The following is a 20,060-nucleotide window of genomic DNA, read 5'->3' as shown; positions in this document are numbered from 1 at the left end:
TCTTCCTATTTGTCTCTTTTTTTGTCCTATTTGTTTCTTTTTTGCTACATTTTGTCTCCAGTGAGAAGTTCCAGTTACAAACAAATCCCCGGCTTTTCTACTGTCAACCATTGTACATGAAATACTGTGGACTTTCAGCAGTTCATTTTCAATTGATGCCTGCAGTCACACTCGCACACACATGCACTTTTTATATACTAGCGATGAGTGTGAATGCCTGCTTACAGAGCAGCTTTTGCTGATAGGGGAGGGAGTGATCGCCATAGTCAGTGAGGGAGGGAGTGAGAGATGAGTTTAAATTGATCAACCAGAGCAGCTGTCATTGTCCAGCTCTCCTACTCACCTCCACTCTACACATCTACTCATCACTTTGTATGTCTCTCCAGATTGACCGAGGAGGTCAATTGCCAATTTGCCAGTGCCAATGTCTTTGTCAGGAAACAATATTAATTTTGGCTAATTAGGACCTGAAGCTAATGAGCAAAAAAGATAATGAGTTCATTTATAATCCATAAAACAAGTGTTGCATGTTTCAGGATGAAATAAAATGCAGTGCGACAACCAGACATCAGATTTAGACAGCAGTGTAGCAAGCAGTCTGGATTCACATTTGTAGACACACACACACACACACACACACACACACACACACACACACACACACACACACACACACACACACACACACACACACACACACACACACACACACACACACACACACACAAACATATATGCACATGCTCTTTTCTGTCTACTGCTGGTGAGGTTGAGCACATTTTCAGCATTTTAATGTCATGTCTGTTACATTCTCTGTTCTATTGCTCCCTGAATCATATGTCTGTCTCATGGGTGAAAGTGGATCACTTAATAGCAGAAGGAATAGACGTAGTGACATTGTACAAGACAGGGTAGGAGATCTGATAAGGCTAGCAAAATGAGAAATGAAATGGTAAAGCATGTATTGCGGGGAAAATAGCAGGGAAAGGGTGCAGTGGAGGGAAGAATGGGCATTAGAAAAGATGCAGGATAACTAGGAAGGGAACTGGCAGCAACGGTGGGTGTGAAAGTGGAAGGAATATACCCACACGGAGAGATGGGAATAGATATTGGCATTGGGGTGACAGGGCCTTCACAACAGATGGATATGAGAGAGGGAGATGAGAAGGATAGAGCTATACTGCTGTGGTCTGCCCAAATCCATTAAAACCAGCTGGCCTGGATAATCAGTCACTCTGCTTTGAAATTAGCCAGTAATGTAAATTTGACACAGCCTATAGCTGTATATGAAGTCCAGGTCTTGACATTACTCGAAGGTGTTAAACTTTATGCCACTCACAGTTTTTGTTATACTCTATCACCAGTGTGGAACAATCTGGATAAGTCTGATAAGTAATCTTGTTTGCACTATTTTCTATCGTCAAGTAGAACAAGATTTTCAACACCTTGTCAAACACATCTGGAAGCAGTCTGTTAATAGTCACTCAATGAAATGTACATGTAGTGGTAACAGAACCACCTGCTAAAGTAAGGCAAAGGAGAAGAAACTGCAAATCATCCTGGCAGTATAATGTTGAGATGGAGAGACAGTCGCTGGTGTTAGGTCACATATGTCGATGCATGCCATTTTCACCTCTTAATTGGAGGCCTCATGCCGTTGTTGTAAGTTTGTAGGCCCACCTGGTGTGATGTCATTGGGTATGACAAATGACATAGCCTGCTGCTATAATGCAAACAGAATAGCGGTAATGTAAACAAAACACTTTGCATTTTATGTGAACTTTTGAAATCTTGTTGGAAAGAGAGATGGACACAAACCAATTTGTGGGATTGGTTTTGTAGGGTTAAAGGAAATTGAAAGGACATTTAAAGCAGGACCTCTCCCTGCCATGGTGACTGTAAATCTGTGGGAAACACTGTTAATCTAACCAACAGTCATCAACAAGTGTCTGGTGTAACATGAGGAGCTGTACTGAAATAATTAAATGAATGATAGGCTAAACATTGACAAAATATTTGATTCAAATAATTCTGCCTTGCAGCTATGATCTCACTCTTTGACTCTCCCTGGCTTCCTCGTCTAAAAGAAAGAATCCCTTCATGCTTCTTGAGTTTTCACATATTCATTAAAAGTGTTTGAGTCAAGAAAAGAAGCCCATATTTCCTGAGACAATACTCCACACTTCTGTGACAGCAAGGGCTGGATGTCAGTTCTGAGTCTCTGCCCTCTCATTCTTGACCCTGGTTCCTGCCATTCCCCAACATCCAAATCTATGTCTGCAGGGCTAACAGAAGCATATTTAGGAACACATGGGCTATTGGCATGAGAGGAAAGGCCAGGAGTGAGAGGCTATTATTTCAGTCAGTGTGTGTTGATGTCTGTGTCTCTTTGTGTGTATGTGTGTTTGGCCTCACAATGAAGGTGGCATGTTCCATTACCCAACCATGATTTAGCTCACTCTCAGGTAATAGTCAGTCCTTGTGAGGTCAGTATAGGGCCAGCAGAGGAGAAGAGTACAGGGAGGGCAAAAGAGAGAGGCAAAACTGGAAGAAAAGAGCAAGATAAACAGGAAAAAGGAGTGAATTTGGCAGCAGTTTCAAAGTTGCGATATTGATGGACGTTTTGGCATGTTGGCAGGAATGGTGCAGTTTGGGGTCGATGGCTGTGTGTTTTGGGGTGACCGTTTGCTTTTGTGACAATGACAGTCCAGACTGGCTCAACTGTCACTCCAGAGGCCTCAGTAGCACACAGCCACCTGTCTACTCCTATCAGCTTTGCCTGTGTCTGGCCTCCACAAGCAGGATGGAGCGTGACTGGAGGATGTCAAAAACGGAAGAGAGAGTGGAGGAACATCCATATTGGAATGGAAAATATAAGAAGGAATGAACAGACCTGTGTGTGAATTCACTATGACAGGCCTGCCTCTCTTTGCCACGACATGGGGTGACTGTCCACTAATGTCCTTCACTGTCTGCAGTCATTAACAGTGTGATTGGTAAGTCACTGCATTGTCACTCAGTGTTTTCATCATTTCATCATTGTGTATTTAACAGTCAATCCTGTACATTCCTCCGACCATGAACGGGCCGGACATCAGAGAGATATTCATTCATAATAATCTTCCTTTTTTTGAGTTATTTGGCTTTTGACATATTCCTTTATGTCAGGTGCTACAATACATTTTCTCATGAAATACATCAGTGCACAAATGCCTTTTTTCTGCCATTTTGGGAGAATTAACGAACTTTTCAACCTTCAGAATGTCTTCAGAGTCGACAACACCGTAGCAACTGATGATTGACGTTGATCAACATTGTTCCCAAGCAAGTCACAAAACCATAAATTAAGGACCACTAAAGAAACACAACCTCCAGTGGACTTACCAACCGCCGAGGAAACCGTAGGGGACGGGTGCAGTGTGAATTTGGTGGCAGTCGTCAGCATGGGGCTCGACGACCCAATCCCCAGACAAAGAGTCTTGCTCTAGGGACATGGAATGTCACCTTGCTGGGGGAAAAGGAGCCAGAGCTTTTGAGGGAGGTTGAGAGGTACCTACTAGATATGCACGGGCTCATCTCCATTCACAGCTTGGGCTCTGGAACCAAAACCATTGAGAGGGGCATGACTCTCCACTTGTCTGGTGGGGAGGCCATGGAGGAAGTCTATCGGTCAGCCTCGAATAAATTCTGGCAAACCATTCGACGCCTCAGGAGGGGAAAGCGGTGCACGACCAACACTGTTAACAGTAGAGGCAGAGAGCTGCTGACCTTGACAGAGAATATTGTCGGGCGGTGGAAAGAATACTTCAAGGATCTCCTCAATCCCACTACCGTTTCGTACACAGAGGAAGCAGAGGCTGAGGTCTCAGAGGTAGACTCGTCCATCACCCAAGCTGAAGTCACTGAAGTGGTTGCCAAACTTTTTTGGGTCAAAGCACCGGAGGATGGATGAGATTTACCCTGAGTACCTCAAGTCTCTGGATGCGCAGAGACTGTCTTGGTGGACAAGTCTCTGTAACATCGCATGGCAGTCGGGGAAAGTACCTCTGGATTGGCAGACTGGGTTGGTGGTCCCTCTTTTCAAAAAGGGGGACCGGAGGGTGTGTTCCAACTATTGGAGGATCACACTCCTCAGCCTCCTGGGGAAAGTCTATTCCAGGGTACTGGAGAGGAGGATTAGACCTATAGTCAAACCGCGGATTCAGGAGGAACAATGCGGTTTTTGTCACGGTTGCGTAACACTGGACCAGCTCACTAATCTCCATCGAGTGCTCGAGGGTTCATGGGAGTTTGCCCAACCAGTCCACATGTGTTTTGTGGATCTGGAGAAGGCATTCGATGGTGTCCCTCGTGATATCTTGTGGGGAGTGCTTTTGGAGTAGGGGGTTCGGGGCCCTTTGCTGAGGGCTGTCTGGTCCCTGTATGACCGAAGCCAGAGCTTGGTTCGCATTGCCAGCAGAAAGTCAGACCTGTTCAAGGTTTATGTTGGACTCTGGCAGGGCTGCCCTCTATCACCAGTTCTGTTCATAATTTTTTGGACAGAATTTCAAGGCGCAGCCAGGAGTCTGGTTTGGGGCTCAAAGGATTATATCTCTGTTTTTTGCAGACGATGTCGTGTTGGCCTCATCAAACCTGGAGATTGACAGACAGATCGGTGCAGTTTCTGCAGTGATGAGGTCGCGGTATAGGTCTGTCGTGGGGAAGAAGGAGCTGAGTCTCAAGATGCAGCTCTCAATTTACCAGTCAATCTACGTTCCTACTCTCACCTGTGGTCATGAGCTTTGGGTCATGACCAAAAGGACAAATCCCGGATACAAGCGGCTGAAATGAGTTTCCTCCGGAGAGTGGCTGGGCGCACCCTTAGAGATAGGGTGAAGAGCTCAGTCACCAGGGAGGAGCTCAAAGTAGAGTCACAGTCACATTTAGCATTTCCATCTACATGTACCAGATGCATTTGTTTTCAACACTTTGCTCCCTCAACTTCAGAATTTACATGGTAAAACACACATTAGTATAACATACATGTCGCGCCCCCTGCTGGAAACTCTTGGATACTGTTCATGTTTGTGTGCATATACACTGTATAGCAGCTGTCCCCAACCTTTAGTGCGCCACGGACCAGTTGCATATGATACAATATTTTCAACGACCGGCCTTCATCGATAATCGTTAATGATGGCAGGACATTATTATAGTCTAATAATAGATAATCCGCAGTTGTTTTATGTAAAATGCAGACATCAACAGACATTAAATTACCTTTGTCATAGATTCAACATCTAAAATAAAATAAATCAACATCTCTGTAAAGTAAACAATTGTAAGAAATAATTATATTAAAAAGTCAATGCAAGTGACTGCACTGATGAAGTTTATTTTAAAATATAACGACTTACAATCAGTGCATTCAACGTAGGAGAAATACTGATCATTTCCAGAAAAAGGGTGAACAAGTCAATCAAATAATTATAATTACAATAATGAGAATCAGTGGTTGGGGACCGCTGATCTAGGGGTAATGGGAGACAATGACACCTGAAGTGTGTTCCAGACATCCGGTCTACTCCGCAATTTAGTTTTTTTTTATGGTCACTACAGAAAATCCCGCTTCACAAAGGCAGGAAGTTGGAAATGGGAGCAGAGTTTTCAATACTTTTTGAGCGATCTCAAGATAATCTGCCTTGACTTTAATTCTGAACACTGGTGCAGTTGTGGGCGCTTAATTTAGGGGCTGGTGACCTGTCACGTGACCGAGACCTCTCAGCGGGACAGATGCACGCATTCGTCTATGTGTCATTCCACACTCTCAAAATAAAACATCTTTAAACTGGTAATCGATAAAAAAAGAAAGTAAATTATTCTGTGCTACTCAGTACCTAATATCCCGCTACCAAGTACCAGGTTTCGACCCGGTGGTTGGGGACCACTGACATACAGTAGACGGATGTAACAGAATTTACGAAGTAGAACACCTTTCAGACTCCGAAATAAATAAAAGAGAAGTAATGTAAATTATTTTTTTTCTTTCTGTGCGGCCTGGTAGCAAATGACCCTCGGACCGGTACCGGTCCGCAGGCCCGGGGTTTGAGGACCACTGCTGTATAGCACAATGTTTTCACACAGTTTGGACTTGACGGTGTGTATTTCTCTTTGTAAAGGCTAATGGAAAGGCAGAGGGTGTTCTCCTCCCATCTGTGACAGATTTAGTCATAAATCTGTTGGATTAATACACAGCCTCTCAAGGACTCTTGTGATGTGTGTTGTTGAGACACAGGAGTCACTTAAAGCCAGACTCTAGGCACTATTTGTCTTTGGCGCTCTTCCTCATCATGGTTATTGATGTTGCAAAAACACGCGTGCTTGCACGCACGTGCATGCATGCACACACATGCCCGCACACACACACACACACACACACACACACACACACACACACACACACACACACACACACACACACACACACACACACACACACACACACACACACACACACACACACACACACACACACAAAGGATAAACGGCCAATGGGAAAAAAACGAGAAAGGTTGGATTAGTCAAAAATGAGAGGGAATTTGAGAATGAGCTTCTATATTAAAATGTATAATTTATACATCATAAATTGTGGACCAATCTGACCTCCTATGAAGAAGAAGGTTAGATTTTGTACCTCTGTTGTAACTCATACTTATTATGAGTCCCCATTATGAACAGTAGCAGGGGGATATGGGGATGGCTTCTGCCCGTCACGTTTCATTTAGCTCAAAGAATATTGTTTCATGAAACTTCATTCTAAACTGCAGTCATACCATGAGCAGTTGCCTTTTATTGTTTCAGGCCTATTGTTGTTTGTTTTTTCCATTTCCATGGTTAGCTCTTGGACTTATTGGAAAAAAAATATTTTCAATAATTATTTTTTCCAATTTTAATCATTTTTTCACACAAACTTTATTGACACATCTCTTTCTTTTGGTGAAGTGCATTATAATATTTACAATTTCCAGAGACAACTTACATGCATTGTTTAAATTTGTATTCTTCGATATGAAAAACAGACATATGCACAGATATATGTATGAGATATGAGATATGCTGTTCTGTTAAGATCTTATTAAAGACTAGTAAACACCTAAATAGCTCCTATAAGAGGGTGGTGTCCTTTTATGACTATTGTTTCAATAAAAGATTTTGTCTCCCTTCAATATGTTGCATGTATGGTGATGATGTTGAACCCTGAGTATTTCTTACTTGACTGAAAGTAAATTTTAAATCTCTGGAAGTTCTCTAATTGTGTTGCTTTTGTTCATTCATTGCAGAAAGACTTGCAAACATTATCAGTGAGCTCTTTCTTTCTTTCAATATTTTTTATTGCCAGCAGTCTAATTGACGTCCCTAGGGTAAAGGCTTTACTCTTACTCTCCACTCTTCGTCCTCCAAAGAAATAATCTGTATGCATCCGCTATTAAAGATGCCCCCTAAACACATACACCTCTCTTTGTATGGAAATGGGGGTCCAAGCACCTATTTTCTGCACACTACACTATTGTTATTCCAGGTAGATCTATTTATTTTATTTCTATATCAAACTGGCTTCCCTGGGGGGGTCCAATTCTCTAGCCTCTATCGCATACAGCACCATGGGTAGAGAAAGCAGCAACGAGTTTAGTTTCAATTCATTTCCATCTTATATCTGAAGAAAACACAGATGTTTTTATTTGCCTTCTGTTTGACTATGGTTGGGGTGTAACTTTAAAGCATGTTTCCCTCAGAGATCTCTTTAAAGGATGATCACACCTTTGTCCTATAGAACCAGGTTTGTGATTTACCCCTATATGAGGCTCAGAATAAGGGAGTATTTGTCCCACCCAACAATTAGAGGAGACATTTGAGACTCTAGTCTGTACAGTTACTTGCCCTAGTCTCAATAGGGTGTTGCCCCAGTTAAAAGCCAATATGTTTGAAATTTTGATGTGTAAGTCCTTTGAGTAGGACCACAACAGTTCAAGAGGAACACCCCACAACAGTAGTAATCATTCTTTTCCTTGAGGCTAACATTATTAATTTAATCTCCGGTACAGTTCTGACTGATTCATTGAAGGTCAGCTGGCCGGTGGTGCTTCCACTCCTCTAACAGGATCATCTCTGTAGTAGCCTGTAGTGTGTCATGCACCATTGTTGTCATATCTTATTATGTGTGCATGTTTAAGATTAGAGAGAAAATATTCTAAAAGTTTCTCTTGCACATTAATATCAAAACTGGATGGGGTGATAATGCATATCATGGCTTTGAGGTGAGTCCTATGAGCCGGATTGACTGAAACATTATATGCTGGTATGAGTGCAGAGGGTGTCGTTATAGAGGTAATTCTGCCTTATTAACAGAAAAATACTGCACATATCTTCATTCCTCTGTTAAGTCTTTGACACCCATGAGAAGTTCAGACGAGCTCATGTTTTTACATTATCAGTTAAACACATTGCTCATATTTGGTGTTTGAAATGTATTGAGCAGCTTTAATCCTTCATCTCATTTGAACAAAGTTCAAGTGTTTTTATTATATGAGCGTGCCTCAGTCAATATCAACAGCTGCCGACATGCCGTGTAATGTAATAATGCTGTGATTTAAACACAGTGATTTCATTATAATGGTGCACAGTCAATCAACTGGATGTGTTTTTGTGTATTACTTCTTTAGCAGTCTGTCAGTTATGTCATGCTGAATACTGCAGTGTTGTCATTCCGAGTCACAATCTATAATCCCAATTCATCTATCTAACAGATGTGAAGGCTTTCTATTGCTGCATATCTCCAGTGTACAGTCTAGTTTCTTTTTACATTGTGGCTCATATTAAGTTGGAACAAACTACAGATGGTGCACGAAATAAACTTGTGCTGCCCAGTAGCTAAAGATATTATTTGCCTCTTTGAATTTTTGACGGGTTTGATTGATGTGAGGAAGCATGACTTCATCTTAGAATTGCTGATGTTTTTGAAGGCGCTCTTTGTCAGTGGATATACAGTGTGGTAACACGAGTGGCATCATACTGACTCATCAGCTTACTGATTGTATGACTTCCACCCTGAGGCTCACTCACCCTGCATGGAGACAGTTCATCAAGTATTTATACAAAGCAGGTAAAGATCATTCTCTCTGCCCTGTCCTTCACATTCAGTCTCCCTCTACTTCATCTTGATGTGGTCTCATCTTTTCATCTATTTGCCACCACTTTGGTAGAGTGTACAAAATATTGCCAGTCTTCCCACTGAGCCTCAATGCCCCACAAAATTTAAAGCTGTAATTCTCAACATTGCCGAAATTGCAGCCCTGACAGTGCCTGACCAATTGAATCAGTGCTCAGATGAACGAGAGGTCTGAAGATGTCACCGACATAATAAACAGGGCTTTGGCCTACAGCCCCTTTTCTTTCACACGCTGGTGAGTTTAGGGCAGGTCTGAGCCTAGTCTCCATCAAACGCACAGGTCTCCCATTGATTCAGCAGAAATTGATGTTCTCCACCACCTGACTTAGCATCTGCTTTGACCCCTTGCCTTTCCTAAAAGGTTGGGATGACTTAAACATGCAGCTGCAGTGCTGTGTGGGTTAGCAAGTGCTCCTACTTTTACTTTTCTCGTCTCTTTAAGTCTTGAGCCTCTCCAGACTTTGTCATTTTTCAAATTTTGTGGAGGTGAGGCCCTGATCTCCAACAAATCTCATCTCTTCTATACATTGATTTTTTTGTTTCACTCATTCTGGAATACTTTACACATTTGAATGAATGAATGAAAACTTTAATGATCACAATGGGAAATTATTCACTCTTTTTCATTTATTTCTTTTCATTATTAGAACCCACGTGTAAATTTTTCCTCATTTATTCAGTTAATTTTAAAATATTTATTTGCGACTCAAATTTGAGATTTTCTTCTAATTTTGCCCCCCCCCCCTTTTTTTTTTTGCAATTGTCTTTGCTTTAGTTATTCTGCTTTGACCAGCAGAAAGAATACTGAGGCTGGAGAGTAAAGATGCCTTGGGCCTAAACCAAACGTGCCAAACACCAAAAGTCTCTCATCAAAACATTTCTTTATAGGAAATCATTCATGAATTCATCTGACTGTTTCCTAACCCTCTCCTTCATGATATTGTATTTGTTGTTCTCATTGTAGTTTATTTTTACACCTGCTGTTTTCTGTGTGAAGTAATTATGTGTGACGTATGTATATAATCGAGGAAAATACAATAATAATATAAATACTGTTATTATAGAGTTTGCAAATGGAGTGGCAGGTTCAGGGGACACAGGGAGAGGTGACATAGAATGATGGTTTCTCTAGTTCATCACTCTTGTGTGCAAGGGGTGTTGGGAGTGGAGGTGGAAAGGGATGGGGCGATGCTAATGTGCACTGTATCATTCATAACAGTAATACTGCCATCACTTGCTGCTAAATAGCATCATTTGTCAAGGAAAAGGGCTCAGTTTCACTGTGGTAAGATAAGCACTAGATGGATACCTATGCTACACACACACGCAAGCACACAAACACACATATCCACACTTACACACACACAAACTATATACATTATACCGGAGGAATTCATTTGATTACACTTTTACTCATACGAAACCTAACTGCTCAAGCAATCTGTGTTCTTCCCTTTAATCCTATTTTAAATCATTTGAGCTCTTTTCCATATGCCACTGCCACACCCACTGAGTATGTGGCAGTGGCATATGCATGCTCTGCTACACTTCAGACCACTGAGCAGGATACAGGCTTATGGTTTAGGTTCTCTCCCCAGAGTAAAAGTTAATCTTCCACATGGCTGTGACTGTCATACATAGTCTTAATATCAAATGATTTGTTATCGTTCATTTGTTGTACGTCACTCGAGTTTATGTCTGTGTGCGTGAAGCAGACAATTCCTCCACACTCGAGAAAGCTGGAAGGAGGTGAAAAAAATATCTTATTATTGATGACTATGAGGTAAAATGCTTAATTTGCAGCGTCTTCAACCAAATTATAACTCATATTGAAAGCAGCTGAATTTGCATAAATCTCATTAGACGCAATAAGAGGGGTTCATAAATCGTTATATTAATTAGTCATTTTTACCACCCTTTCATCGGAAAATAGGGTGTATTAATAAAACGAGAGGGGTGTGTGATTGTGAAGCCTAATTGGTCGTTGTGTTAAGCATTTTGGTGCATAAGTGACAAGCTTGATTTAGTTTGGTTTCACCTCTATTGTCTGCACAGAACCTGCAAGGAGGGGAAGAGGATAAGTGTGTGTGTCTGGGTGTGTGTTTATGATGCACACATTTACTTTCCAATCCATGCTGTCATTTTCAGAACCCTCTTACTTGTATTAATTCTAAAGCTGGATCTGAAGGCAATCACAGTTTGAGGTCTAGTTCACAGGGCAAAAACAGCAATTAAGTTAAGTATGTCTTTTCATTCAAATCAATTGAATATGTGAAGGAATGGGAATAAAAATTTTTTTGTCGGTACTGATGATGCATTCTGTTCTAACAGAATTATAAAATTTGACAACATTTACAGGACTACAGGTCAAAGTCATGTGTAGCATCTGATCCCTTGCATTTTTAATACTTTTGAAATCAACCCCGAAAACATCTTTTTTGGACATGTTATGTTCTGTCAATAAAACTGAAACTTGAATATTCAGAACCACCAGGGTCCAGTATGTGGAACGCATACGTTCCTTCAGCCCAAAGTGATACGTTATCCATACAGTTCTACCCTGGACAATAGTCAATCAAGTCGCACTGGGTGGAAAGGCTCTGTTGCTGTCCTCAGTGATGTGTCTAATATTAAACAGGAGGGGGGAATGGCTGGGCTGGTGGTCTCTGGATTTGCTTTGCCAGGAGTTGCAATTCTGGGGATTGAAAAACACTGCAGGTTGAATTAGAAAAGCCTTTTCACTCCTACCCCATACCCTTTGAGTTTTAATTAATTAATTTTTAGACTTTTGGGAATGTACAAGCCCACAGGGTCTGTTTGACTGGTGACACTGCGCATTCAAAATGTTTGAATCCTTATATGTGGATTTACTCTGTGGATATAATAGGATATTTAGATTAAATATAATTTATTGACTATAACATGAGGAAATGCAAGGCTTCACAGTGGTTAAATTTGTTCTTTGACATCCACACCAATGGTGATGTCAGTCCTCTGACCTTTGACTCTGACAGGTTCATCAGTGGCCCAGCTGAAGGCCACTGATCCTGAGGATGAACCACTAATCTATGGGGTGTCAGGAGAAGAGGCGATGAGGTACTTTTCCGTGAACAAAGACACTGGTGTGGTATGGCTTCGCCAGCAACTGGACCGTGAGGTATGAACACCAAACAAACATAAACACCAAACAAGTGCTGCACATCATTGCTTCAGGGTCAATAAAGAATGCATCTATCTATCTATCTATCTATCTATCTATCTATCTATCTATCTATCTATCTATCTATCTATCTATCTATCTATCTATCTATCTATCTATCTATCTATCTATCTATCTATCACATTCACTGTATTAACTTGGCAAATGCATCAAACATAAAATAGCATATCAGGTAAATGTTGTACAAACAATCAATAAAAGGTAAATTATCAAAAGATTAAACCCGAGCTATGATGAAGAGGTGCTGTAGTGTTGTAATACAGTATGTCTTGTGTTCTTCTGTCAACCTTTTTGCACAACATCTTCATGAACATTTAATACTGATGTCTCTGTGTCTCCACTAGACCAAGTCAGAGATGCAGGTCGAGTTCTATGTGAGTGACAATCAAGAGGTAAGAGACAGATATGCACTGTGATCACCGTTATAACACCTCCTGTCACACATTGACACCTTGATATAGCATGACGACATGTCACATAGAAAACCTCTCCAGGCCTATCTCTCGCTCAGTCTCTTGCTTTCATTGCTATCCTTTATTCCTCCCTGTATCACATGTATTCATTCTGACATGTGTCTCACTCAACACGGTTTACTTGTTTAAAGTGATTGATGCTTAACCTAATCTCCACAATGTTTCATCACACAGTCATCCAGTTTTCTTTCCCTGTACTTATTGGCTGTCTGGCTTGTCCATATTTAAAGTGACTACACATCTCTGACAAGCACAATGTGGAGGAGGCCACTGGTGGAGGAGGCATTTTAACATGTTGTTTCCTCTCTCAGGTTGTCAAAGACACAGTAAGCATCCAGATTGGAGACGTGAACGATAATGCACCAATCTTCCATGGTCAGCCCTATGCCGTCCATATTCCAGAGGTAAGTTTTACAGAAAGTGTTTTTTTCCTCTGTCAGTAAAGCTAAGTTCACTTTGTTTGCTTGTTTGTATGTTATCATTATTACACAAAAACTACTTGGTAAAGCACGGTTGAAGGGTCGGGTATAAAGGGGCTGATCCAGGATTAAAAAAAAAAATCTTTAGAATTGGGAGAAAGGGATTTGTCAGGAGTTTTCATCTATTATACATCTACTACCTGACAGATTTCGATTAAACGTGATAGAAGGTGTGGGCATGTAGCGAGGAGAACCTATTACATTTTTCAGCTGATCCAGATTAAGGAACATATTTTGGATTTTTTTTATTTCTCTATTCATGGAACAGGAAATGCAAAAGGAAAAAACCTGGCAGTATGTCCTATACCAAACTACTATATGTGTTTTTGTGGTAATTAAATGAAGTTTTCTTGTTTGCAAATGTGGATGTAACTGGTGGGGAGAAGAGCACTTCAGAATAGCAATTAGCAAAATAATTCGAAAGGATATACAACAACATTCTAAAACTAGGCAGGCCAATTTTAGGAGCACCTAAATTCAGTAGAAGTAAGCTTGTTACCCACTGCCCCACACATGGATTCTAGAATGCTTGGCAGCTTAAAATGTAAAACAACATACTGATAACTTCCATCAAGAACTCACTATGCTCATTTAAGTCAAAAATTTGGAAGCCAGTTCTACGGCTATTACATGTGCCAAAGTCATATACCAGGGTGATGCACTTTAAAGGACGGCATTGTGGAAGAACAAAGCCATTATCATCCGCAGCTAGAAGAAACGGCTCACATTTAAATCACATCAGTAGCTAGAAGATTTTTGATTTTTGCAAAAACACTTTAATCACATTCAAACATTTTGCAATTTTACATTAGATGAAGCACTAAAGTGCTTCAGAAGATTTTTTGCAAAAAAACTTCAATCACATTTAACATTTAGAACATTTAGAACATTTTACAATTTTTCTTTAGATCTTCTTCTTCTTTTCCTTTCGGCTTTTCCCTTCAGGGGTCGCCACAGCGAATCAATTTCCTCCAACTAGCCCTGTCTTTTGAATCCTCTTCTCTCACACCAACTACCTTCATGTCTTCCCTCACTACATCCCTAAACCTCCTCTTTGGTCTTCCTCTAGGCCTCCTGCCTGGCAGTTCAAAACTCAACATCCGTCTATCAATATATTCACTATCTCTCCTCTGGACATGTCCAAACCATCTCAGTCTGGACTCTCTGACTTTATCTCCAAAACCTCTAACATGTGCTGTCCCTCTGATGTACTCATTCCTGATCCTATCCTTCCTGGTCACTCCCAGAGAGAACCTCAGCATCTTCATCTCTGCTACCTCCAACTCTGTCTCCTGTCTTTTCTTTAGTGACACTGTCTCTAGACCAAACAACATCGCTGGTCTCACCACAGTTTTGTACACCTTTCCTTTCATTTTAGCTGATACTCTTCTATCACACATCACACCTGACACTTTCCTCCACCCGTACCATCCTGCCTGTACACGCTACTTCACCTCTTTTCCACACTCTCCATTGCTCTGGACTGTTGAGCCTAAGTACTTCAAATCCTCCACCTTCTTGATCTCTTCTCCCTGTAACCTCACTCTTCCACTTGGGTCCCTCTCATACACACACATGTACTCTGTCTTACTGCGGCTAACCTTCATTCCTCTCCTTTCCAGGACAAACCTCCACCTCTCTAGCTTCTCCTCCACCTGTTCCCTGCTCTCACTGCAGATCACAATGTCATCTGCAAACATCATAGTCCATGGAGATTCCTGTCTAACCTCATCTGTGATGGACACATCACCATAGCGAACAAGAAGGGGCTCAGAGCTGATCCCTGATGCAGTCCCACCTCCACCTTGAACTCCTCTGTCACACCTACAGCACACCTCACCACTGTCTTACAGTCCTCATACATGTTCTGCACTGCTCTAACATACTTCTCTGCCACTCCAGACTTCCTCATACAATACCACAGTTCCTCTCTGGGCACCCTGTCGTAAGCTTTCTCCAGATCTACAAAAACACAATGCAGCTCCCTCTGGCCTTCTCTGTACTTCTCTATCAACATCCTCAACGCAAATACTGCATCTGTAGTACTCTTTTTTGGCATGAAACCATACTGCTGCTCACAAATGTTCACTTCTGCCCTTAGTCTAGCTTCCACTACTCTCTCCCATAACTTCATTGTATGGCTCATCAGCTTTATTCCTCTGTAGTTGCCACAACTCTGCACATCTCCCTTGTTCTTAAAAATGGGCACCAGCACACTTCTCCTCCATTCCACAGGCATCTTCTCACTATCTAAGATCCTGTTGAACAACCCAGTCAGAAACTCTACTGCCACCTCTCCTAGACACTTCCATACCTCTACAGGTATATCATCAGGACCAACTGCCTTTCCACTCTTCATCCTCTTCAGTGCCCTCCTCACTTCATCCTGACTAATCTTTGCTACATCCTGGTCCACAACAGTCACCTCTTCTAGTCTTTGTTCTCTCTCATTTTCCACGTTCATCAACTCTTCAAAGTACATATTCCATCTTCCCATCACACTACTGGCACCTGTCAATAGACTTCCATCCCTATCCTTAATCACCCTAACCTGCTGCACGTCCTTCCCATCTCTATCTCTCTGTCTTGCCAACCGGTATAGATCAGTCTCTCCCTCCTTACTGTCCAACCTAGCATACAAGTCCTCATAAGCTTCTTGTTTGGCCTTTGCTACCTCTACCTTCACCTTACGCTGCATCTCCCTGTACTCCTGTCTACTCTCCTAAGTCCTCTCAGTGTCCCACTTCCTCTTAGCTAACCTCTTTCTCTGTATGCACTCCTGTACCTCCTCATTCCACCACCAAGTCTCCTTATCTACTTTCCTTCCAGATGACACACCAAGTACTCTCCTACCTGTCTCCCTGATCACATTAGCTGTAGTTGTCCAGTCATCTGGAAGCACCTCCTTGCCACTCAGAGCCTGTCTTAACTCCTTCCTAAAAGTCCTGCAACACTCTTCCTTTTTCAGCTTCCACCATTTCGTCTTCTGCTCTGCCTTTGCCCTCTTGATCTTCCTCACCACCAGAGTCATCCTACACACCACCATCCTATGCTGTTTGGCTACACTCTCACCTACCACTACTTTACAGTCACTGATCTCTTTCAGGTTACACCGTCTACACAAGATGTAGTCTACCTGCGTGCTCCTACCGCCACTCTTATAGGTCACTCTATGTTCCTGCCTCTTCTGGAAGAAAGTATTCACTACAGCCATTTCCATCCTTTTTGCAAAGTCAACTACCATCTGTCCTTCTGCGTTCCTCTCCTGGATACCAAACCTGCCCATCACCTCCTCATCACCTCTGTTTCCTGCACCAACATGTCCATTGAAGTCTGCTCCAATGACAACTCTCTCACTTCTAGGCATGCTCTGCATCATTTCGTCAAAGTCCGACCAGAATTTCTCCTTCTCCTCCAGCTCACATCCTACCTGTGGAGCATACCCGCTAACAACATTGAACATCACACCTTCTATTTCTAGCTTCAGACTCATCACTCTATCTGACACTCTTTTTACCTCCAACACATTCCTAACAAACTCCTCCTTTAAGATAACTCCTACTCCATTTCTCTTCCCATCTACACCATGATAGAACAACTTGAACCCTGCTCCCAGACTTCTAGCCTTGCTACCTTTCCACCTGGTCTCCTGAACACACAGTATGTCTACCTTCCTTCTCTGCATCATGTCAACCAACTCTCTACCTTTTCCTGTCATAGTTCCAACATTCAACGTCCCTACTCTCAGTCCTATACTCTTGGTGTTCCTCTTCTCTTTCTTCGTGCGAACGCACTTTCCTCCTCTCCTTCTTCGACCAACAGTAATCCAATTTCCACCGGCGCCCTGTAGGTCAACAGCGCCGATGGCGGTCGTTGTTAACCCGGGCCTCGACCGATCCGGTATGGAAGTCATAGGTTTGATTCGCATCTTTGATTTGGCAAAAGTTTTACGCCGGATGCCTTTCCTGACGCAACCCTCTGTATTTATCCGGGCTTGGGACCGGCACAATAAGACACTGGCTTGTGTCCTCTTGTGGCTACATTTTACAATTTTTCTTTAGATGAAACTTCAAAAACACGAAACACTCAAAAACACTAAACACCAATAAACAAAGGGAAATACAATATAAAATTTAGTACATTATAACAGGAAGTTTGCAAAAGTGAGGTGGTCATCAACTAAAGTGCATAGGACATTTTTGTAACACCAGATGTTCCTAAAGTTATTCAGGTCTTTTGTCAATTTATAGAAACCAAATTCTAGTTTTAAGCGACATCTGATATTACAGCAAAAAACAGTAGCTGCTTCTTGAACAGTATTGTTTTCAATTCTCCTCTTCCTGGTCACATAAATTGCAAGTTTTGCCTCCCCAGAAATAAAATTTAAAAGCTGCCACTTTCTCTGATTCGATCTATTGTACCCAGCCCCATAGATGAATTTCCTGATGCTAAAATTTTCACTGAACAAATTAAAAACATTCGTTAGAAGAGTGAAGAGCACTGCAAGTCTCCCACACTCACTGAAAGCATGAAAGACTGTTTCACGAAGGGGACAGAAGGGACACTGGCTGGACACCACAGGGGTGAAAACAGAGATAAAAGCATTGGAACTGATGGCACCATGTAAAATCCTCCACTGGAGGTCGGCTGTTTTTTTCTTGAGGGGAGGTTTGTACAGAAGTCTCCACTGTGGGTCAGGTCCATTTCCCGTCATCCTGTTGGCCCAGGTAGTGGGTGCTCTGTTACACAGGTTTTTCTTGTTGATTACTTTTACACATTGTTTGTCTTCTTTTCCTTTCGGCTTTTCCCTTCAGGGGTCGCCACAGCGAATCAATTTCCTCCATCTAGCCCTGTCCTTTGAATCCTCTTCACTCACACCAACTACCTTCATGTCTTCCCTCATTACATCCATAAACCTCCTCTTTGGTCTTCCTCTAGGTCTCCTGCCTGGCGGTTCAAAACTCAGCATCCTTCTACCAATATATTCACTATCTCTCCTCTGGACATGTCCAAACCATCTCAGTCTGGCCTCTCTCACTTTATCTCCAAAACCTCTAACATGTGCTGTCCCTCTGATGTACTCATTCCTGATCCTATCCTTCCTGGTCACTCCCAGAGAGAACCTCAGCATCTTCATCTCTGCTACCTCCAGCTCTTTCTCCTGTCTTTTCTTCAGTGACACTGTCTCTAGACCAAACAACATCGCTGGTCTCACCACAGTTTTGTACACCTTTCCTTTCATTTTAGCTGATACTCTTCTATCACACATCACACCTGACACTTTCCTCCACCCGTACCATCCTGCCTGTACACGCTTCTTCACCTCTTTTCCACACTCTCCATTGCTCTGGACTGTTGACCCTAATTACTTAAAATCCTCCACCTTCTTGATCTCTTCTCCCTGTAGCCTCACTCTTCCACTTGGGTCCCTCTCATTCACACACATGTACTCTGTCTTACTGCGGCTAACCTTCATTCCTCTCCTTTCCAGGACAAACCTCCACCTCTCTAGCTCCTCCTCCACCTGTTCCCTGCTCTCACCGCAGATCACAATGTCATCTGCAAACATCATAGTCCATGGTGATTCCTGTCTAACCTCGTCTGTCAGCCTGTCCATCACCATAGCGAACAAGAAGGGGCTCAGAGCTGATCCCTGATACAGTCCCACCTCCACCTTGAACTCCTCTGTCACACCTACAGCACACCTCACCACTGTCTTACAGTCCTCATACATGTCCTGCACTGCTCTAACATACTTCTCTGCCACTCCAGACTTCCTCATACAATACCACAGTTCCTCTCTGGGCACCCTGTCATAAGCTTTCTCTAGATCTACAAAAACACAATGCAGCTCCCTCTGGCCTTCTCTGTACTTCTCTATCAACATCCTCAGAGCAAATACTGCATCTGTGGTACTCTTTTTTGGCATGAAACCATACTGCTGCTCACAAATGCTCACTTCTGCCCTTAGTCTAGCTTCCACTACTCTCTCCCATAACGTCATTGTATGGCTCATCAGCTTTATTCCTCTGTAGTTGCCACAACTCTGCACATCTCCCTTGTTCTTAAAAATGGGCACCAGCACACTACTCCTCCATTCCTCAGGTATCTTCTCACTATCTAAGATCCTGTTGAACAACCCAGTCAGAAACTCTACTGCCACCTCTCCTAGACACTTCCATACCTCTACAGGTATATCATCAGGACCAACTGCCTTTCCACTCTTCATCCTCTTCAGTGCCCTCCTCACTTCATCCTGACTAATCTTTGCTACATCCTGGTCCACAACAGTCACCTCTTCTAGTCTTTGTTCTCTCTCATTTTCCACGTTCATCAACTCTTCAAAGTACATATTCCATCTTCCCATCACACTACTGGCACCTGTCAATAGACTTCCATCTCTATCCTTAATCACCCTAACCTGCTGCACATCCTTCCCATCTCTGTCTCTCTGTCTTGCCAACCGGTATAGATCAGTCTCTCCCTCCTTACTGTCCAACCTAGCATACAAGTCCTCATAAGCTTCTTGTTTGGCCTTTGCTACCTCTACCTTCACCTTACGCTGCATCTCCCTGTACTCCTGTCTACTCTCCTCGGTCCTCTCAGTGTCCCACTTCTTGTTAGCTAACCTCTTTCTCTGTATGCACTCCTGTACCTCCTCATTCCACCACCAAGTCTCCTTA

General features: G+C 42.4%; 1 protein-coding gene across 1 annotated transcript in view; it reads left to right on the top strand.

The window, feature by feature from the left end:
• The window catches only part of cdh23 (cadherin-related 23), a 208,418-nt gene that overhangs the window by 24,855 nt on the left and 163,503 nt on the right, over window positions 1-20,060 (top strand). The window contains exons 3-5 of the mRNA XM_068326936.1: window positions 12,220-12,362; window positions 12,770-12,817; window positions 13,210-13,302. Of these exons, the coding sequence (XP_068183037.1) occupies window positions 12,220-12,362; window positions 12,770-12,817; window positions 13,210-13,302 (284 nt within the window). The remainder of the gene's footprint in view (window positions 1-12,219; window positions 12,363-12,769; window positions 12,818-13,209; window positions 13,303-20,060) is intronic.

This window comes from Antennarius striatus, chromosome 11 (genome assembly GCF_040054535.1).
Source record: "Antennarius striatus isolate MH-2024 chromosome 11, ASM4005453v1, whole genome shotgun sequence".
Classification (NCBI taxonomy): Eukaryota; Metazoa; Chordata; class Actinopteri; order Lophiiformes; family Antennariidae; genus Antennarius; species Antennarius striatus.
This window is presented reverse-complemented; position numbering and strand designations above follow the sequence as displayed.